The following is a 19962-nucleotide window of genomic DNA, read 5'->3' as shown; positions in this document are numbered from 1 at the left end:
GTTTAGTGCCTGCCTGCCTTGAGCCCAGGGCGTGATCTTGGAGACCCGGGATCGAGTCCCATGTTGGGCTCCCTGCAATGGAGCCTGCTTCTCCCTCAGCCTGTGTCTCTGCCTCTCTCTCTCTCTCTCTGTCTGTGTGTCTCTCATGAATAAATAAATAAAGTCTTGAAAAAAATAAAGAATGTCCAAGACCTAACACCCATCTGTGAAATATCTGTTAGAGGCCTCGGGATTGCCGATGGATTGGATGAGCATTTCAAAGTCATTTCCCAATTCTGGCACCACTTCCTGATAAACTTTCACTGTCTTTGGGGAGGAAAACCTAACTAGTTACAAACTCATTTTTAAATTTATGATCATAACAATTGAGCTGCTGATGAAGTTAATGGTCAACCAGGAGGGCTCCCTTCCTTTTTGCAAAAGCATCTAATGACCTTCCATTATCATCATTTATTCTTTAACAGGAAAACTGACATGAAGCATGGATTTGTACTGACCCAGTAATATTAACAAATAATACTGACACACTGCAACACCTGCATGCTGAACTTAATAAAACTGAAAGGACCCTGGGATGGCTCTTTGTGCAATAAAGGAGTCTTCACAGAAAGTTTCATGTTGGAGTTGACAAAAGCCTCCTTGTACAGAGAACTCCTCTGGTGGGTACTTAACTTTCAAGGCAGCTCACCACTGTGAAGCGAAGCGCTTCAATATTGAATTTGCTCTAATGTCGTATACTTGATAGAGTTACTGAAATTGTTTTAGAAAGAAGGTATAAATTATAAGGAAATGAACGAATGTACGTGCTAGGCTTTTAGTCTATGATTGATATCAAAACAGCAACTTGAGTAATTAGATTTTGAAAGTAATTCATGGGAAAGCAGTAACAACCAAAGTTGGGAATCTGCCACTCAATTATTTAATTTCTTTCCCCTGCCCTTACTATAAATCAAGATACCCTCAAAATTGTAGGGATCGTAAAAACCGAATTAAAAAATTCCTGGAAAATTTAGATTCTAAATGGAAATAAGCTGTTTTTGTGGTTTGTCTGTTTGGTTGTAAGGAAGCACCGTGCAGGAAGGATTATCTGAAATCACAGCACTATCAACAGAGTTGGTAGGTAATGTGTTTGTGGAAGAAAATCGGTGCTTTGCCAGCAAGCTAAAAGCTAACTCGTGTGTTGTGCAGCATGTCAGTTATTTGTTGCTTCCTCACCGGAGCCCTGATTCGGTGCATGTCACCAGGGGATGTTCTGTTTGCATTGGTCTCTCCTGCCAGACTGCATTCCTCCTAGCCAGAGCCCGGCCCTGCTCATCTGTGGCTTGTCAGAGGACAGCACTGCCTCCCTTACCAACGGCAGACCTGGGGGCAGTCAGGCTCTCCCCTCCAAAGCCCCTCTACCGCCTCAAGGCTCTGGATCCTTCAATAACCATTATGCCCACGAAACCTCCCTGGATCACTCATGGATGTAGCACCTGTCTTCCCCAGACAGTAAAGTCAGCCTTCTCTTCGAGAATAACAGAAAGTGATTCCCTCTGGGCCTCAACCACATCACATCCTTCTCTGAATTTACTGTGGCGTAACAGTACGGGGCTTTGCATGTAAGAGGAGTTTAGAAAGTCACCGAGTCAATAAATACAGGACTTTATAACTAGAAGAAGGACTTTGGGAATTACCTGGCAGTGTGGCCCTCTCTGGGGGATCTACTGCTACTTAGGAGGCATTTTGAAAAACTGATGGGGCATTTTTTACAATCTGTGCGTGTGGGAGGGGCCTGCATCCATAGCCAGGTGATTTACAATCCCAGGAATCCTGCACAGCAAAGGATCTCCCTGTGTCCCGAACCTTCTCAGGTCCTCTTGGATGCTTTACATATAAACACCAAGTATTTTCTGTATAATTCTCCTATGGATTTCCAGGATTTGTTGGGATTTCCAGGATTTAATACTGGGTAAATTAAGAAAAGATGGTACTTTATGGTGTTCAGAACTGACCAAGAGGGATCCCTGGGTGGCGCAGCGGTTTGGCGCCTGCCTTTGGCCCAGGGCGCGATCCTGGAGACCCGGGATCGGATCCCACATCGGGCTCCCGGTGCATGGAGCCTGCTTCTCCCTCTGCCTGTGTCTCTGCCTCTCTCTCTCTCTCACTGTGTGCCTATCATAAATAAATAATAAATAAAAAATTAAAAAAAAAAAAAAAAAAAAAAAAAAGAACTGACCAAGAGTTTTGCACCATTTGGGAGATCACATGGCCAATGGCGCATGCAGTCCTGGTGTCTGACTTGATACCCTGCATCAGCTAGCTGCTTTCATAGTGATTGTATGTCTACACGCAAACATGCTTTGGCTCTTGCTTCACATGTCAAATATAAAAATACAGTGTCCACAATACCCTGTAGACTACCGTGTTAAGTGCAAAGTGATTCATTATAAGTGGGTGTGAATATCTGACCATTTTATCAGGTTTTTCTATTTTAGTTGCTCCTGATTTCTTAAATTTTTTTTTTTTTTTTTGCTTTACTGAAATTCTGTTTTTAGGTAGATTATATTATCTCTGATTTTTATTTTAGGATTTGGTATAAAAGTGGAGCATTCGGTTAGCCTGTGTTGACCACTGATCTAGTACATTCTGGCACAGTTTCCTTATTTCACAGAAAGGAAACAGGACAGTAGAGATGAAATGATGTGCCCAAGGTCATACATTTGATTAAAAAGTAGCCTTTTGTGGATTAATTAAGATACGGCTATAGCACAAATAATCAACATTCCAGATCCTAACACCCTGGAAGGTGACATTCTGCACTTGACATAAAGTCCTAGGAGTTAAAATAATTTGATCAACCCTTTAATAACATTTGCTGTTATCACCAATTATTCCTCCCTTATCCCAGCAAAGGTGTCTTGAAAGAAAACTTCTTTTAAGTGGGATTTGTTTTCCCGATGATCCTAATACAGACTAGAACTATGTTCTTTAGACAAAATTTTCCTCTGACTTAGGACAGGACTAAGCTGAGCTTTCTTCTTCGGCCCCGTAACATCCCCCCGACCCTAACACCATTCCTGCAGGAAGATGTAGGAGTCCTTGTTGAAGGGAGACCCCTCTCTTCCCACAGTATCAGCAGCGGCCACCACTGCCTCCGTGGGTTCCCTCTGCCTGCTTCTCTCCTAAGCAATTTTATATAAGAGTTACTGACCTGTGACCCCACGGAGTGCCTTTGAAGGTTCCTCAAGTATCGAGATCTTTTTCTCGCGAGGGATAAGGACTGGTTTTTCACTCGCAGAATCTGTGGATGAGTTGTCCTTCTCACAGCCATTCACGTGGCCGTTCTGTATCTGGGGTGGCGGCGGCTGCAGGGACCCTGCATCAGGCCTCTCTGCCTTGTCTTTAGCATCTTTGTTGCCTTGATGCTGCTTCGACTTGCTTCTTTTCCTTTTGTTGTTCTAGAATGAAAATCAAATGAGAAGATAGTATTATTCAGCTCAGACTCTTGAGATGGAAGGCGAATGTGGGAGATAAAAATCAAGTGTGTTATCTTATTTGTTTTCTGGCCCCCGAATAGAATGGAGGAAAGCACCTGCATCTTTACTGACTGCCCACATGGATGTGAGTATCTTTTCCTTACAGTAGGTTGTAGCAAACTTTTACCTGATAAACACAGTAAACAAAGGAGGCTCCCTTAAAAGGGAAAAGGAGAAAGGAATGGCTCAAAAGCTGAAATATTATTTGAGCAAACTGAAGCCCTCCATATATGAATGGTAATATAGTAAAATCTTGTGAGTACTGTTTTGAAAGAACTTGAATCTGGATATAGTGCCACTGGAGAAGAGCTCATGTTTCTTAAAGAGATGATGGTGGGTAGGTGGGGAGGCAAGGAGGACTCTGGGGTTCTGATCCTCCAGGAGAGGACAGGAGTGTGAGTAGGAGAATCAGGACAAAAAAGGCCACAAGTCCTTGCAAAATGAGGAAGTCGAAGGCAGGTCCCAAAGTCCAGGTTGAGTCCGTGAGATAGGCAGCAATCGAGCAGGAGGTTCCTGGGATGGCTGCCACTGTCCACGGAGGGCAAGACAGCCACAGGACACAAAGTCACCCCCATGAATACTTCAGTTGCAGCAGACAACTGCTCTCGAGTCATGCCAAGCTGATCGGGGTTCACCTGGACTTGGACTGTGCAGCCGGAACCCTGGACCTCGCAGCTGCTAGTCAGACTACATTACAGGGCTTCACTTTATTTACTTTGAAATAACACACCCCTGCATTTTAGACCATTAAAAATTGTTTTTGGACCCCAATTATCACAATAAGGCAGCATCTTACTGTAGCTCTCCTAAAAGGCCCTAGTGGTCAATACACGATCATCTCTAGTAAATCAAGATGTTCCCAATTGTGCTGTATGGTTTCCTTGACTTGGGTTTTGCACCCAGGGGGTGCTCTATGTCCTGGACATTCAGGATGGGGCAGGCCTTGGCCAATCAGAGCAGACACCTGACCCCTCAGACCAGACCCTGGCTCGCCTGCTGCTGCAGCAGCGAGTTCCCGCTGAACATCAGCCCGGCTTTGTTCTTCAACACATTTGAAAAGAAAAAAATAAAAGGAGCCTGTTTTCTCTTACTTCTCCCCACTCCCTTTCTCTCCCTTTGAAACCCCAATCGGGCCCCTGAGTAGTGCTCGTCTCGCTGAGAGAAACCATTCACGGGGCGAAGGGAAGGGCTGGCGCCGGGGATTCCCACACAAGCTTGGTGGCTGCCGGGCCGGGGAGACTCTCTCCATGAACCTCTCCGATGGGGAATGAGTAGGGAGTTGGGTGGGCAGTTGCTGTCTGCCTTGTTTTTCTCACATCAGAGAAGGCTGATCCCCAAACCCCACATCTGGAATTTTTCCAGGGACGTGTAACTACTGCCTTTTGATGGCTCGTAAGTCATCGTCACTCGCACAGATGCCAGCGAAGCCAGGAGTCGAGATAAGCAGAGACTGTCAAAGAGGGTGACTCACAGAGATAAAAAAAAAAAAAAAAAAAAGCCTGGTAATTCTTCCTATTCCACATGAAACTAGGGGGCAAAAGAAAAGAGGAAGGGCAATTTCAGTCATCTCAGGATTTTATGAAAGTCACGCTGCTTTTTGTTGGCTGAAAACCTGTTTGGCAGGCCTGTGATCTTCCCTGGTGGGGAAGGGTATAGACTGGTCCTATTATACTGTGGGATACCCAAAACACCAGGCCTGGCTGGGGAATAATGGGAATGGGTGGAGCAGTGACTTTGAAAAGAGAATCAGAATCTTGTGAAAGTCATAAAACAGCTTGCGGGCCAGGAACAAGAGTGGCGCGCCCTGTAGGAGCCAGTGAGCTCTACATGTGCTCACGACAGGAGGCAGGCCTCTACGCAGGACACAGAGGGCCGGTGTGCACCCAGGCACACTCCCCATGTGCCCGCAACGCAGACTCTGTGACTAGCCAAGAAAGCAAAATGATTCGAATAGGGCAGAGTAAAATCTCCTCCTCTCTGTTCTCAAAGAGCAGTTTGCCAGGGTTGTCAAGAAGGAAAAACAGGTCCCTAACTTCCTATGACTTTAAAGTATTTTCTTTTCTTTCCCTTTGGTTAAAGCTTGAGTTTAGAGCTTGGCAAAAAAAAAAAAAAAGAAAAAAAAAAAAAAAGAAAAGGGCAGCCTTGGACAGATTCTTTCAGTTGGAAAAACATGTGAAAATATATTTAGAGCTTTTCAAGTATCTTTAAAACACTCCCTAATTTTTTCTTTTGTGCTATGGAATATGTTCAGGCAAGTTAACGTCTTGAATCCTTTGAATTCACCGGCTGGGCTCCCCTTAATACTTAAAAAGGAAAACTCTGGGACTTCTAAAGCACACCTGGTGGTTCAAAACACTCGAAAGGAAAACAAGGGCATTATTAGTAGTGAGGGTGCTGGTAAGTGAAGAGAGGCTTGAATTTGCAAGCTCTCTGCGTATACATATCAACATGTTTGAAAAGAAGTGTAAAATGGGTAACCTTATTTAAGTGGTAACAACCATGAAAGTTTTGACTGGAGATGTTATTAATTTACAATCAATATTAAACTTACCTTCTTTTTTCCCGTCATATTCCATTCTTTTAGAACTTGGACTGCACTGCCTAGACAAAGACAAAGAGTCTTCAACACGTATTCACGTAATAAAACACCACACAAAATTCATCTGTCTTTAGATCCTGGTAGCAAGTCTTTTTTTTTTTTTTTTTTTTTTTTTGCTTTTTCATTTGTTTTGAGACATCCTACCTTAATAAAAATGCCAGTTTCATTTTTTATTTCCAGATTTTCATTTAATTCACTGCATGATCTTGGTTTTATCAAAGTATTAAGCCCCACTACATGAAGCTTACCTTTTTATCATTATGTTGTCTTAGAAAAAATGAAATATATCTTGAGAATGTTCTGTTAGCTTTGTTGCCATAGGTGGAATTAAAATTGTTCTATTTGATATATGAATCAAAATACCTGTAATCTTCCAGACCAAACATGGGATTTTGAATATTATTAACCAAGTGAATCAAAGCTTTTTGTTTGGCCATTCCTGCTCTTTTTCTGCCTCCACTCACTATGTTCACAACTTTCGGGGTGATAAGGAGGACAGATTATCTGATGTTGGTTTTGCTCTAGTTACCGTGCGTGGGGATGGGATGTGCTCTTCGGAAGGTTTCCACTTTCAAACAAAGGAAGTTCCTCACATGACAAGTTGATCCCAGGTTTTCTCAGTGCTGTTCACGTACATATGTGGCAATGCACAGACTCAGAGAGGAAAAGCCTAACCTGATTAAGCAGTAAAATAGTTTAAAAGACATGTTTACTGCTGATCGGCTATGATAACTTTCCACATGGTCTAACAAAGTTCTCTGCTCATTCCAACCGGGTGGAGCAGGGTGGTGGTGGTGGTGCTGGTAATTTCAACAATAAGTTATTGGTAGTAAGTACATCGGCTGTTTTCATATAAATAGTAGTACTGCTAAAAGAGTAGCTCTTAAATGTATTCTTTTAACAATTTTAGGCCTTCTCATACAATCTCATTATACTAACAGTTCTCTACGATGAGTGTGTTGGCTAAACAAAGATAAACTTCAGGCTGGTCTTTATAACAAATTTCAAATTAGTAGGGTCCCAATTATTGGGTCCACTGTCACTGTTAGATAAGCAGAAGGCCATTTAGACAGGCTAATTATTCCCATCTATTCAAAGTTTCCAATTCAATGCCCCTCTTAGGCTTTCAGAGTTACATGTACTTGAAATTATAAGACTGCACTTAAAAGTAAGCTATGATTCAAACTTTTTATTGACTGAGCGGGTCCCTCTCTCATTTGCCCAGAGAATGAGTGTTTCACCATATTTTCCTTTTGAAGAACCTTAAGAAGTCACTTTTATTAGACTTCCCAGTTAGTCAATCCAGGCTAATAATCATTAGGGTAGTTCTTCTTACAGCTAAACTTCAGTTTTCCAAATAAAATTAAATTTAAAAAAAAGTGTTAAGTACTGCTCTTTTTAATCAGAGAAAGGAGGTGAGTTGCTTACTGCTTTAAGTGCAATATTCAATTATTCCTCTAATTTTCATATTTTGACATAAATTCTATTTGCAATTTGGACAATGAGCTTTAAGAGAGTAATTCTGAAGAAGACATACTCATGTTCACAGGGAATTCTGAAACTGTTATTATTAAATTTTAATTACACTGAAACTGCTTGAAGCTTTTGAAGCCACTTGGAAATAGTGCTTTTACTATGTCTCGTAAGTGATTCCTAACAAATATTTTTGAATCTCAGTGGTTTTTAAACAAGTTTTCCAATTGGTCCCCAACCAAAGGTCATATGAGGTTTCTCAGCAAATCAATGAGTTTCTCTAACCAGATCTCAATACTGACAAGGTGACAATTTCAAGGACAAGCAAAAGGTGCTTTACTGAAGTACCAATGGATTTGATGACAGCCTTTCAGTTCCTGGGCATCTGTGCATTTCATCAGGGTCGCTTTGTAAAAAAACTTTCATGACAGGGAATGTGGGGGCTTTAATCCCAGTAAGAGTGGGGGAGGAATGGGGATAATAACTTTTTTCCTTTCCTAAAGCTTTTTTCCATGCAAGTGATGTTGGCAAGTGAATTGATGTGCAGATTTCCAAAAATTTTTTCTTGGGACGAATCGCACCAAATGCCACAAATCAGATTAATATCAGATTCTCTACTATTTGTTCCTTCCAACTCAAAATTCTATATCTGCTAGTACATGAGGTAGAAAAAAAACCAGAAAAGTTACTCAATCTAGGTCTGCCTGCAAGTCTATTTTTGGATGGCAATCATTTTTAAATTCAATCAGGACTCTAAACCTTGATTGTGGATATCAGAATGTGAAAATGTTGCCTGGTTTCAAGACTTTTGCCTGAATTGCAACTATACTTGTAAGAACCTTGGGAAAATTATTCTAGTCCTAGGAAAAGTAAGTAAATCAAACCATCCTTAACAAATAAAGTACAAATAGGATATAGCTGAGAAATGTGTGACAGGTCTTCCCTGACACAGATTATGTCTCGCTGGTCCATATTTAAAACATAGAAACTATTACCAGCACAGAAGACATATGGTAACTAAGGACAAGTACGAGATCTCTGTGCATAAATGGAGCTCGTTCAAATAGGAGAGGAGAATAATTTTCCCGTAATTTGTAGAAAATATAAGGGAGTAGGTTATAAATTTATAAGACAAACCTATTCCTGAGACTTCAGATTCTATAACATCACCGGCAATGGGCTGTCTAAAGAAAATTGTTTTTTAGGCAGCAAAAAGTTTCTAAAGGTAGAGGAGATAAATTGATATTCTGATTAATTAGGCAATCTCAAAATAAAAAACTCAGGGTATTAAAGAATAAACCAGTCCTTTCAGACTATGTAAGCATCGAGTTCAAGGATGGCAGTCAGTAAGGCCAAGGAGAACTACGCTGGCTGAAGAGTTCATCAGGAAGGAAGTGCACTACTCTCCATGCACAAGGACACCATCAAGTAAAGGACATGTTTATAACACATTGGAAAGACTGGTGGACAACAGAATTAGTGTCATTATAATAGGTATCCCTTGGAAACTAGCTACAATCTTTTTTTTTCTTTTTTTAATGGGAGAAAAAGAAACCCCAAATTCTGCTCTATTGAGCTTATAAAGGTGTTGTTAAAGCTTAGCATATTTTTATGAGAATTAAATTATTAGTAACTAACTGATATTCAATGCATTGAAGGAAAAAAATCCAGAACGTATAAAATATTTAGTTCTAACAGGTTCAGGGGTCATGTATACTTACCATCCACGAAGGCCTGCACTGCTTTATCTACATTAAAATCAAATTGTTGTAGCACCAAGACAATTTCATTATTGCTTTTGTTGGGAACAACTGATCGAACTGCATAGATCTATGAAGAGAAAGAAAAGAAAAAGAAAGGTAAACACTTTAAATACTGTTCACCCATGAATCTCTCACTGGATAGAAGTATAATTGTTAGAAAGGCCTTAAAAAGCCAACTCATCTATCTTCTTGCCATTAAGCAGACTCAAGCATTTCAGATGAGGAAAAATTCATCCTAGTAATCACCTCGATACCCTTTTTATTTGTGTACACATTTTCACAAAGAGCTCCTTGTGGGAACCGTATTAGTGAGTGTGAAAAGCCAACTCTGGTCTTGTGATCTACCCCACCACCCCCAACCCACCCCCAAGACTACAGATGCATACAGGATGTGTTTTCAGTGAAGACACAGATTGTTTTCTGTTTCAGGCTCTCCTCTCCACTGGCTCAGGGGGTATCTTTGGAAAATTTACAAAAATAGCCTCATGCCTCAGCTTCTCTCATCTGCACAGTGGAAGCAGTCATGTCAAGGCTCACACCAGTGTGTTGTAAAACTCCGTTAATGTTTATAGAGTTATAAAAATGTGGGGCACTACACTTTTGAAATGGCAATCTTAGCCATAATATAGAATGTTCCCAAACGTGTTTCTAAAAAAATCAAACATTTAAAACATTGTAAAAGTAAGGGCTAAGGATTTCAACAGGTCAAGTTTATAATAAAATTTTAATGACCCATAAGTATTTCTTAATCGAATTTAGCACATACTCTTTACTAACAGAATCAGTTGACCTCTATCCCGCAGAACTTGGAATTACTACAGGATGCTCTACTTACCTGAGCAAAACCTAGCTCACCCACCTTTCTATCATGGGGATTACTGGAGCTGCTACTGATAGATTCTAGTCTGCATGTGCAAAGGTAAGTGGTATCCATAATGATGATCATGAAATCATGGTTAAATTATAGCTAATTGAGTTTTAGAGTTATATACAGTTCACTGTGATCAGATTCATGGACTATGGATTACATGGGTAAGATATGTGTAATGTGACTCTAATGAGCAGAACATTTAGTTAAGCAATATAGCCCATTTTCTAATCATGTCAGAAAATAGGCGGCCTGTTTCACATAGATCACTAAACAAAAGTATTTAGATTATCGCGAGGAAACAGCATAAGCTGTAAGTACTTAACGTATAGAAGTTTGACACTATTGATGAGAAAGCTGGTTCTGAAACTTGACAATCATAAATGCTAAACATGTGGGTTTTACCAAGGACTTTAATGCAATATATATATTTACATGTATGTGACTCAAGATTCCTTTTTTTTTCTATTCTCACCTTTTATGGTTCTTAAATAAATAAAAGAACTACATTAGAAGGATATCTTCACTTATACATTAACAGAGATAGAGATAGAACAAGAAACATTTTATTTATTTATGTATTTAAAGATTTTATTTATTTATTCATGAGAGACATGCACGGAGAGAGGCAGAGACTTAGGCAGAGGGAGAAACAGATTCCCTACAGGGAGCCCCATGCGGGACTCCATCCTAGGATTCTGGGACATGGCCTCAGCCAGAGGAAGGCGCTCAACCACTGAGCCACCCAGGAACCCCTACTTATTTATTTTTTAAAGATTTATTTATTTGGTGGGGGGCAGAGCAAGAGAGAATCTTAAGCAGACCCTGTGCTGAGTGCGTGTGGAGCCCAACAGGGGGCTTGATCTCAGGACCCTGACATCATGACCCGAGCTGAATCTAAGAGTCAGATGCTTAACTGACTGAGCCACTCAGGTGCCCCTGTAGTTCTTTTAAGTAAAATTCTAATATTTCAAGCCGTCATGGTTGGTTAGTATTACATAAAATTTCTTGATAATTACATTATTATTACTATATCAGCCATACCCTTCTATATTATGCAATAATTATTAATTAATTATATTAACTGCATCAAAATTACATGAGACCAAAGTTTTCAATCTCCCTGCATAGTTGTTTGATCAGTAAAGACACAGAATTATGGAATAAACATAAAATAAGTGTTGGCCCTGCTTCCAATCTCTCCTCTGCAGAACATACTTTTTATTATGCTAAAGTAAAACATAATATATAAACCACAGCTTATGGAGACACTTCCCTTGTAGACATTTATACAGCCCTTGCCTATTCCTCTTTAAAAGGAAAAAAAATACAACCACAGTCAGATATGGAAAACATCCATCCTTGTCATTTTATATACACTAGCTCCAAACATATCCTAAGAAAATTGCCAATAACTGAGTTCTGATATCAAATCTAACAATGAATATTGCATACAATTCTCAGAGGAAGATACTTAAGACATGGACGTCAAGTTTTAAAGAAATGAGAAAAAAGAAAAAAGAATTTCTGCCTATTCTTAGATATTCCACAGTAATATTGAATTCTAGTGAATTTCCAGGCCAAGCTCTGCGTTTGCTTTCATCACAGGGCTTGGCTAATGTGAAGAGCGTAGTATTGTTTTTCCACCTTCTTATTTATAAATTCGCTACCATCTATTTTCCAATGAAAACGTCTTTGAGAAAGACAGAGAAGTCCTATGTGCTCAGATGTGCGCGTAAAAATACAGGAACCTCGCGGTGTCACTAGATTCAGGACACGGTAGAGTCATAATGAGGGGTCTAAGCGTTTAAACCTTCGCAAGGCCTCATGATGAAGTGACCCTAAAAATAAGGAGTGGGCGACACAGGCAGGGTTACAGTGAGGAGGTAAAGAACTGAAGCTCCTGGAGGAAGGGACAATCAACGCGTGACTGATGGTAGGTCGCAGATGGGTCGCTCGCAAACTTCAGGCCTGCAGGGACTTTGGTAGAGCCCGCAGCCTTCACTGGGTCTGCGGCCTTGACTTGGCCCGCGGCCTTCACTGGGTCTGCAGCCTTCACTGGGTCTGCGGCCTTCACTTGGCCCGCGGCCCGAGCGGGTGCCTGCAGTGGCAGCACCCATGGAGTCTGGCTGGCAGCCCAGCGGCTACACCCTCTGGGTTCTCGGGCCCTCGCCGGGCCCCTCAGGGGCGCACTGTTGGGTGACAGTGGGGACCGCTTAGCCGGCGGGTCCTTCAGCAGCTGCTTCAGCTTTCTCAAATCACACTTCCCTCGTTAGGCTTCTACCAAGTTAAACCCGGCCTGGCAAATTCGGTTTGCAACTGCGAAATCTGCCTTTCGCGCCTCAGAAGTTGTTTTGATTTTACCTTCTGAGTTTTAAGCTCCCCTTCCTTCTTCCTCTCTTTGGGGCCTTCTATCTGGCTCAGCAGGCTTTGCCCGCATGGGCCTCAGGCCCGCCCTGCTGGCATCCCGCCCGCACCGAGCAGCGAGGCGGCCTGGCGTTCACAGACGCTGTTTGGTTGCAGTTTCCCACGTGACCTGACCTCCCCTGGACTTGAGTTGTCTGGTTTAAGAGCTGTTAGCAGGTTTCCTCGTTCACAGTGTGCATTTTTTGAGCCTGTCTGTGATGACTCCTTAGAAAGTCTTCTTGGCTTACTGATGAGTCACTCAGACTATGTCTGGGTTTCAAAAAATGGTTCTCTGACCAAAGTTTTCGATCCACCTACACAGCTGTGTGATCAGGAGAGACCCAGTATTATCAAATAAACGTAGAATAACTGCTCCCTCTGCTTCCAGTATCTCCCGCAAATTCACTCCGAGGCCACCCCAGACTGCACTTCCTAGAGCGTTTTCCTCCCTTTCTTAAGAATAAAGCTACATCCCTACGGTCTCACATTCAACTGCCCTTCCAAAGGCCCCACCCCCACCTCTGTGCTTTGCCCTTGACAGGAAAAGGTGTCTGCTTGTCCAAATCTTAGAGTCCAGCTGAGATGCCACGTGTTTCACGAAGTCCTTTTCTACTGGCCCTGCTGGAAGTCACCCCCCCACCTTCAATTCCCACAGACTTTATCAGTAGGTGTCTCTTTACACTTAGCACATTCTGCTCTCTATCCTAAGCGCGTACGCACTGTGTTTATTCAATGGTAAGCGACATGAGGGCAAGAGTTCTCCTCTCAGACTTTTCCACATGCTCAACATGCCCACCCCATCTGACTAACAACGGGCCCGTAGTAGGTACTTAACTATTGGTTGTTTGAGAGAATGCCAGGTCATAGCTGTATCCATCTGCTGTTCTGAGTCAAAGGAAGATCCTGCCAGCAGGTCTGAGCCATCCCATCACACTGCATGTACCATCCACAATAACATGGGGGTGGGGGTCAGTTGACTGTGATATGACCTCAACGTTACAGGGGTGGGAAGGATCTGCGTATGTCCTCTAAATTTCAATAACAGAGATGGGATGGATTATTCACAACACTTGGTAATTTTACTTCCTTTTAGGTACTAATAGTATTTTGTGAGATTTAAAAAATATGAAATAGCATAGTAACTGCCTGTCATTGCAAAGGTCAGCCCCACAGACAGAGACTGGTTGAGCTCCCACAAAGTGACAGGTGCTGAGGATGCAAAGGGGAACAGGATACAGTTCCTGCCCTAAGAGGGACAGCGTAGTGTAGCAGGGGAGCCAGAGCCATCTGCACGTGAAACTGCCATCTTCATGAACAAGGTATGTGGTACTACAGAGAGAGCAGCAGTAAGGCCTGCCTGGAGGGAATACTTTACAGAGGACACAGCTCTTAAACTGACCTACGCTGTAACCTCGGTCCCCCTACCTGCAAGCCCTAGGACCTTGGATGAACTGCTTAAGCTGTTAAAACTTGGTTTTGTCGCTGTAGAATGAGGATACTACCTGCTTGAGTCTCAGTAAAAACGAAAGGAGATGATGCATGTAAAGTATTTGATATAGAATTTGGCATATACTAGCTGCTCAATAAATTTCAAAAAGAGACATCTTGGCGCATTTACATTGGGCCACAAAGGAGAAGGGTCCCTCTCGAGTGTCTTTGACATGGAAAGAACATGTGGCCAGGGTGCTGGTACTTCTCAAGAAACTTCCTGCACAGCCTCAGTGAACGGTGAGCAGACTCAAGGCTTTCATTACTCCCTCACTAAATGCCTTCTATGGTCAGGCACCGTACTAGTGGCCGGATACAGCAGTAACGAAACAGATATGATCACAACAAATGTACACAGGAAAAGACGTGAATGTGTAAATTTAAACTGTATATAACTGCAACTCACACTAAGTGAGTGATATGAAGGAAACAATCAAGATGTAGTGACACTGGTCACAGGGGTCAGGGAGCGGCCTGTCAGGAAAGACAGAGTGGGCTCATCGGATTGTCAGCCTTTGGGACTCTGGACTATCTGACACCATGAGAGAGAACAGAGTGGAGACGAAGTGGGGCTGTTCTGGAGCTGCCTCATTTCCTGCCTTTCCTGCTCCTCTCACTTTCCTTGAAGTCCCACGAGACCCTACTGGACCTTTCTAATAACCCCTCTTTTACTTGCACTGGTTTGAGAGGGTTTCATTTTCCACGATAAGCAGCAAGTGCCTAGATGCAACGCTAGCAGCGAGGGCTGAAGATAAAAATAATAAAGCCAAATAATTGATTCTATTGGCAAAGGGGAGAAATAGAGGATTTTCCAGATAAATCCAGTTAGAATGTGAAAGGAACAGAATGGAAAAGGCCCATGAGCCTTGTTCACATACTGCTTTCTGCACTCGTGTTGGCATAATTACTTATGTGACTATTTGTTCCACTGGGATATGAGTTCCTGAGTGACACAGACCATAGTTTTATATTGATGGGGGCCTAGAACAATGGGTGGCATTCAGTAAATGATCCATAAATGTTTGCTGAATAGATGAATGAACAAGTGAATGAACCAAAGGGAGTAGGAAGTCTAGGAAGATGGCCAATGAAATATTCCAGTTTTATTTATCCACTTCTTTCCCGGTGCATTTCTGAAATTCAGTGTAAAGTATTACAATATTAAAAAGTATTCAAGCCCACAATGGATGGAGTTCCTAGGTACCAGGCATTGTACATGGCTGGTTCGGCCTTGAGGAGCTTGCAATCTTGCAGCTTAATCGTATCCCCTACAACAAGGACAGCAATCAAACAGCCAGCAACCTCCTTTTTACATCAGTGAGGGCGAGAGTTATTTATGAGTTTGCCATTCCTGCAACTTTGAAAGGAATTTTATAATCAGCTTTGGTCACATTTCTCAAATGCTGAGCCATTCAGAGACGCCTTAAAAACAGCTCATCTGTGTATGTTTTGCTTCACTTGCTGGACCACTAATATCTTCACGCTAATGAAGGCCCTTCTCTTATGAATCCTGAGGAAGAAAATACTCTTTGTAGACCAGTACCTCTGCATCATGGATAATTCTATAATTTAATTGCCTTTTCTAACATCTACTTTCTGCCAGCAAAAAAATATGCATGAGGTGTTGTCATGTTCTACTTGGCTGACTTTTTGGGAATTAACACCAGGGGTACAAATCAAAATTAACTTTTTTTTTTTTTTTTGGCAGGAAACCAGGATTAGAAGGAATAATGAAGATTTGAAGGTGGGAAAAAATGCAATTTTCATAGAATCATGGGAAGTTTAAAGTAGAGAAGATCTTAGAGATAGTCTAGTTGTGACTTCCAAAACTTTAAAGTATTCAAATCACCTAGTAATCTGATCAGAATGCAGAATCTGATTCAGATGCTTGGGGCAGAGCCCAAAATTCTGCATTTCTAATAAGCTCCTGGGTGATGTAGAGGCTGCTTGTCCAAGGAGGTGGTAAGCGTGGTTATGGACCCCCAAGACATACATGCTCTGGTCCCCTGGAACCTGTGAATACGTTAGGTTACCCGACAAATTCAGGATGCACAGAATTAAGGTTGTTAGGCAGCTGACTTTGAAATGGGGACATTATCCTGGATTATCTCAGTGATCCCAATATAATTACCGAGTCCTTGTAGGTGGAAGGAGGAGGAAGACAGTCAACGTCAGGGTGATGCAATGTGAAAAAGACCTGATCAGCTAAGTCTGAAGAGGAAAGGGGGCATGACCACGGAGTGCAAGCAGCTTCTAGAAGCTGGAAAAGGCAAGAAAACAAATTCTGCACCTAGAGCCTCTGGAGAGGAACACAGCTGTTGCTGACATCTTGATTTGAGCCCAGTGAGAACCCTCTGAACTTCTGATTTTCAGAAATGTAAGATAATCAATTTGTGTTGTTTAAAGCTACTAAATTTGTGGTGATTTGCTACAACGAAGGGAAACTAATACAGGGGAGCACAATTGAGGAGCAAAGTTTTGCTCCTTTCTTCTTCCTAATACAGGGATGACTTTCCCTGGCTTGCCAACTAACCTCTTTAAGAAAATGTCTACCCTCCAGGAATGATGCTTCCGGTCGGTTAGGCATCTCCTTGGGCTCAGGTCATGATCTCGGGGTCCTGGGACGGAGCCCCGTGGTGGGCTCCCTGCTCAGCTGAGAGCCTGCTTCTCCCTCTGCCCCTGCTCCCCAAACTTTTGTGCTCTCTCTCTTGAATAAATAAATAAAATCTTTTAAAAGAAGATGCCTTTCAAAGGGCAGCATTCCCTACCACACACATGTATTTTGAGGGAATTCCAACTATTCATTCAAGCCAGATTTTGTGAGGTAAAGTGACATGAATCTGACACAATCTTTGCCCCCAGGAACTGACAAAACAGTGGGAAAATAAGGCAAAGTCATAAATTACAACCAGACAAAAGTCATTCTGACAATGAAATCCTCTCTGATTCACATGTTCTCTATGCTTCCTTTCACTACCCCTCACATGCTCCCTTTGCTTTTCGCCTGGACTCTGGAAAAAGCCTTCTGATGGAATTCTCTGGCTGGGTTTTTATGTCTCTCCAAACCATCTTAAAACAATCACTGTACAATTAGCCTCCCCCAAATGGGTGAGTATATTTATCAGACTGAGGGAAGGAGCAGGCAATGAGATAGAATTTGAGCAGAGGAAAGACAGGAGATGAATTATGAAACAAAGCCCCAGAGGAAATGAAAGAAAACTGGTATCAAAATCCATGTGGGAAAGCAAGCTTTTGAAAGGAGGGGACAGTCTTCTCTCTCATTCTCAGAATTTTGATAAAGGAGAGGAAGGAGGGTATAATACAAACTTGAGATTGTGAAGAGGAGAATGTAAGGAAATGATTTCCTGAGTGAATTTTACAGCTCGCTTCAGGGCTTAAATATTGGGAGCAGGCCTAGCGCTGCCTCAGGGAAGGTGAGAGGAGTGGCCTTAATGAATGGAAGAATGAAGACAGGAGTGAGGGTCTCCACAAGTGCTGGACACAGAGTTGTCATGGTCTTCACAGCACTTCTCAGTAAGCCAGGAGCAGGAGCAGAGGAAAGGAATGATTCAAGGTTACAGACCCTATGGAACACGGTGGTTCTTAGGACTCCAGGAGAGTGGGGCTGAGAATCATAAATGGAGCTGATGGAGGCTACTGTGGTTTATGAAGGGGGGTGATGGAGTGAGAGAAGGGAGAAGCTGAGGGATGAGGGATCTTGTCCAGAACACAGAGCAGATGTCAAAGGGAGGGAGAGGATGGAGGATGAGAGAGGCCAATGATAAGAAGGATGTGGCCAGAGATGCGATGTTAGATACGCCAATCCTTGGTCCCAGTCTTCTGGGGTGTAAATATAATCCTTTCCCTCCAGCCAGCCCTTCACTTTTTCTGAGGGACCAAAGTGTTCCCCAGAATGCCATCTTGTATGGAGTAAATGTATTCTCTATGTATTCTCTTCAGCAGTTTGGGTTTTTGTTTTGTTGTTTTTTTAATCAGTGGTGCTTCCCAAGCTTTTACCACCGTGGTCCATCATCTGACTGAAATGTGGTTCTAAGTGAAGCACACTGCTCCAGGACTGGCTGGACCAGAGCAGAGGACTGCGGGACCTGCAGCTGTCCTGGTTGGGCTCCATTTGTCCATTAAAGGAATCTAAGATGGCATTAGCACTTTTAGAAGTCACATCAATTACTGGCTGAAACGGAGCTTCCTTTGCAATGAACACACCGTGGACTGTTTCTTCGCCAAGTGTCCCCTGTCCTATCCTTGTGCAGCAGCCAGAATGCAAGCGCAGGATTTTGCATTCATCTTTGTTAAGTTTCAATCTGTAAATTCTGACCCATCCCTCAAGCCAGCTGTTACCCCTGGAACCTTGCTTTTGCCATCCCCCCCCCCCCAAAAAAAAACCCAGAGAATGCATTAGCCATTCCTTTTAACTTTGTATCGCTTTTAAAATCAGTTGATATCTTCTATACCTTATCCCAATTGATTTGAAGCTTGGATGGGTCAGAGCCAAGTACAGAGGCCAGAGTATTACTACAAGAACTTCCTTCCGAGCTGATGTTCACCTCTTAACCCATGCTCATTTGTTTATTCATTCATTCATTCAGTCACAATGTACAGACTATGCTAAAGGCTGGACTGTAGGTGGTGACGGACACACTCCCTGACCGGCTTTGGAGTTCACAGAGCAGGAAGGCAGGAAGGCGGATGCTTGAGGAATGCTACAGAAGGCATAGAGACGCTCTGGGTGCCAGTAACAAGGAAGCCTATCCTCATCTAGAGTCAGGGAGGCGCCACCTGAGCACTGAGGATGAAGGGTGATTAAGGCCATGAGGGACGGGGACGGGGAGAAATGGAGTGTTCCAAGAGGAGCATACAACATCTATTAACGGAGAGTGACTAGAAGCACATTCAAAGCTTCCGGACAATGGGAGCATTGCATGTTACAAGGAAGGGGATTTCAGCTGAAGCTGGATGGAAAAGGCATGGGGCAAAGATGTGTAGGGCTCTGTAAGCCATCTTCTCATTTTGAGCAAGCTTCATCATTTTAAGGGCAAGCCACTGAATGGTTTACTCAGAAGAGGAGAGTGATATTTGCATATTCAAGAAGGTCACTGTTGTTTCCATTTGGGTGAGTGGGAGGAGGTCAAGTGGATGGCAGGATTCTGATGCAGTGTCCAGTGGACAGAAAATAGCCCAAGATTGGGCAGTTTATAGAGAATGACTCCCAAATTAGTCAGAAGAAGTGACTAATTTGTATTATGTAGCTGCAAGGAATGAGGAAGACAGAAGACAATGGGTGACCCAGGTTTCTGGCTAGACCATTTATGTGGAGAGTGGTGTCATTTGACAGACAAGGAGCCCTGGGGCAGGTGCAGCACTCTACTTGAGGGGTTTGTGAGTTCTCTACATAAGCAGATACCCAGAAAGCAGCTCAATCTCTGAATCTGCAGTTCCAAGGAAGAACTGAGCCAGGAAAAACAGATTTGGGCACCGTCTTGCCATCAAATAGCGATTCTTGGCCCTAGCTGCAAACTGGGATTGCCTGGTGAATTTTAAAAATATTCCTACACCTAGGTCCCATCTCTGACAATTAAATCTAGACCTGGTCGTTGATTCTTTTTTTGTTTTCTTAAGTGATTCTAATGTCCATCCAGAAACTGAGAACCATGAATGAGAAACACAAGAGTAAGGGACAGTACGGAAGAAAAAGAGGATCGCGAAAGGCAGACCTCTTTTTAGGTGTAGACTGCTCACCTATCCACTAATTCACTTGTGTGTACCATCTAGTCATCTAGTCATTCTCCACTACTTACGCAACACCATAACTTCAAAAATATCAGTTCT

At 42.6% G+C, this 19962-nt stretch overlaps 1 protein-coding gene and 1 long non-coding RNA gene across 7 annotated transcripts in view; one reads left to right on the top strand and one right to left on the bottom strand.

Moving 5' to 3' along the window:
• The window catches only part of SPATS2L (spermatogenesis associated serine rich 2 like), a 160365-nt gene that overhangs the window by 48976 nt on the left and 91427 nt on the right, over nt 1-19962 (bottom strand). For all 6 annotated transcript variants that reach the window (XM_055345143.1, XM_055345138.1, XM_055345142.1 and 3 more), the window contains 3 exons: nt 9312-9420; nt 6070-6119; nt 3194-3440 (listed from right to left, as the gene is read on the bottom strand). In XM_055345143.1, the coding sequence (XP_055201118.1) occupies nt 3194-3440; nt 6070-6119; nt 9312-9420 (406 nt within the window). The remainder of the gene's footprint in view (nt 1-3193; nt 3441-6069; nt 6120-9311; nt 9421-19962) is intronic.
• On the top strand, nt 10171-18488 carry LOC129522766 (uncharacterized). The gene is made up of 4 exons (XR_008666982.1): nt 10171-10272; nt 15824-15859; nt 16260-16492; nt 18112-18488. It is a non-coding gene; the product is annotated as an uncharacterized LOC129522766 (long non-coding RNA).

This window comes from Nyctereutes procyonoides, unplaced genomic scaffold, assembly GCF_905146905.1.
Source record: "Nyctereutes procyonoides isolate TBG_1078 unplaced genomic scaffold, NYPRO_anot_genome, whole genome shotgun sequence".
NCBI lineage: Eukaryota > Metazoa > Chordata > Mammalia > Carnivora > Canidae > Nyctereutes > Nyctereutes procyonoides.
Note: the sequence above shows the minus strand (reverse complement) of the source record. Positions and strands in the feature narration are given on the sequence as shown.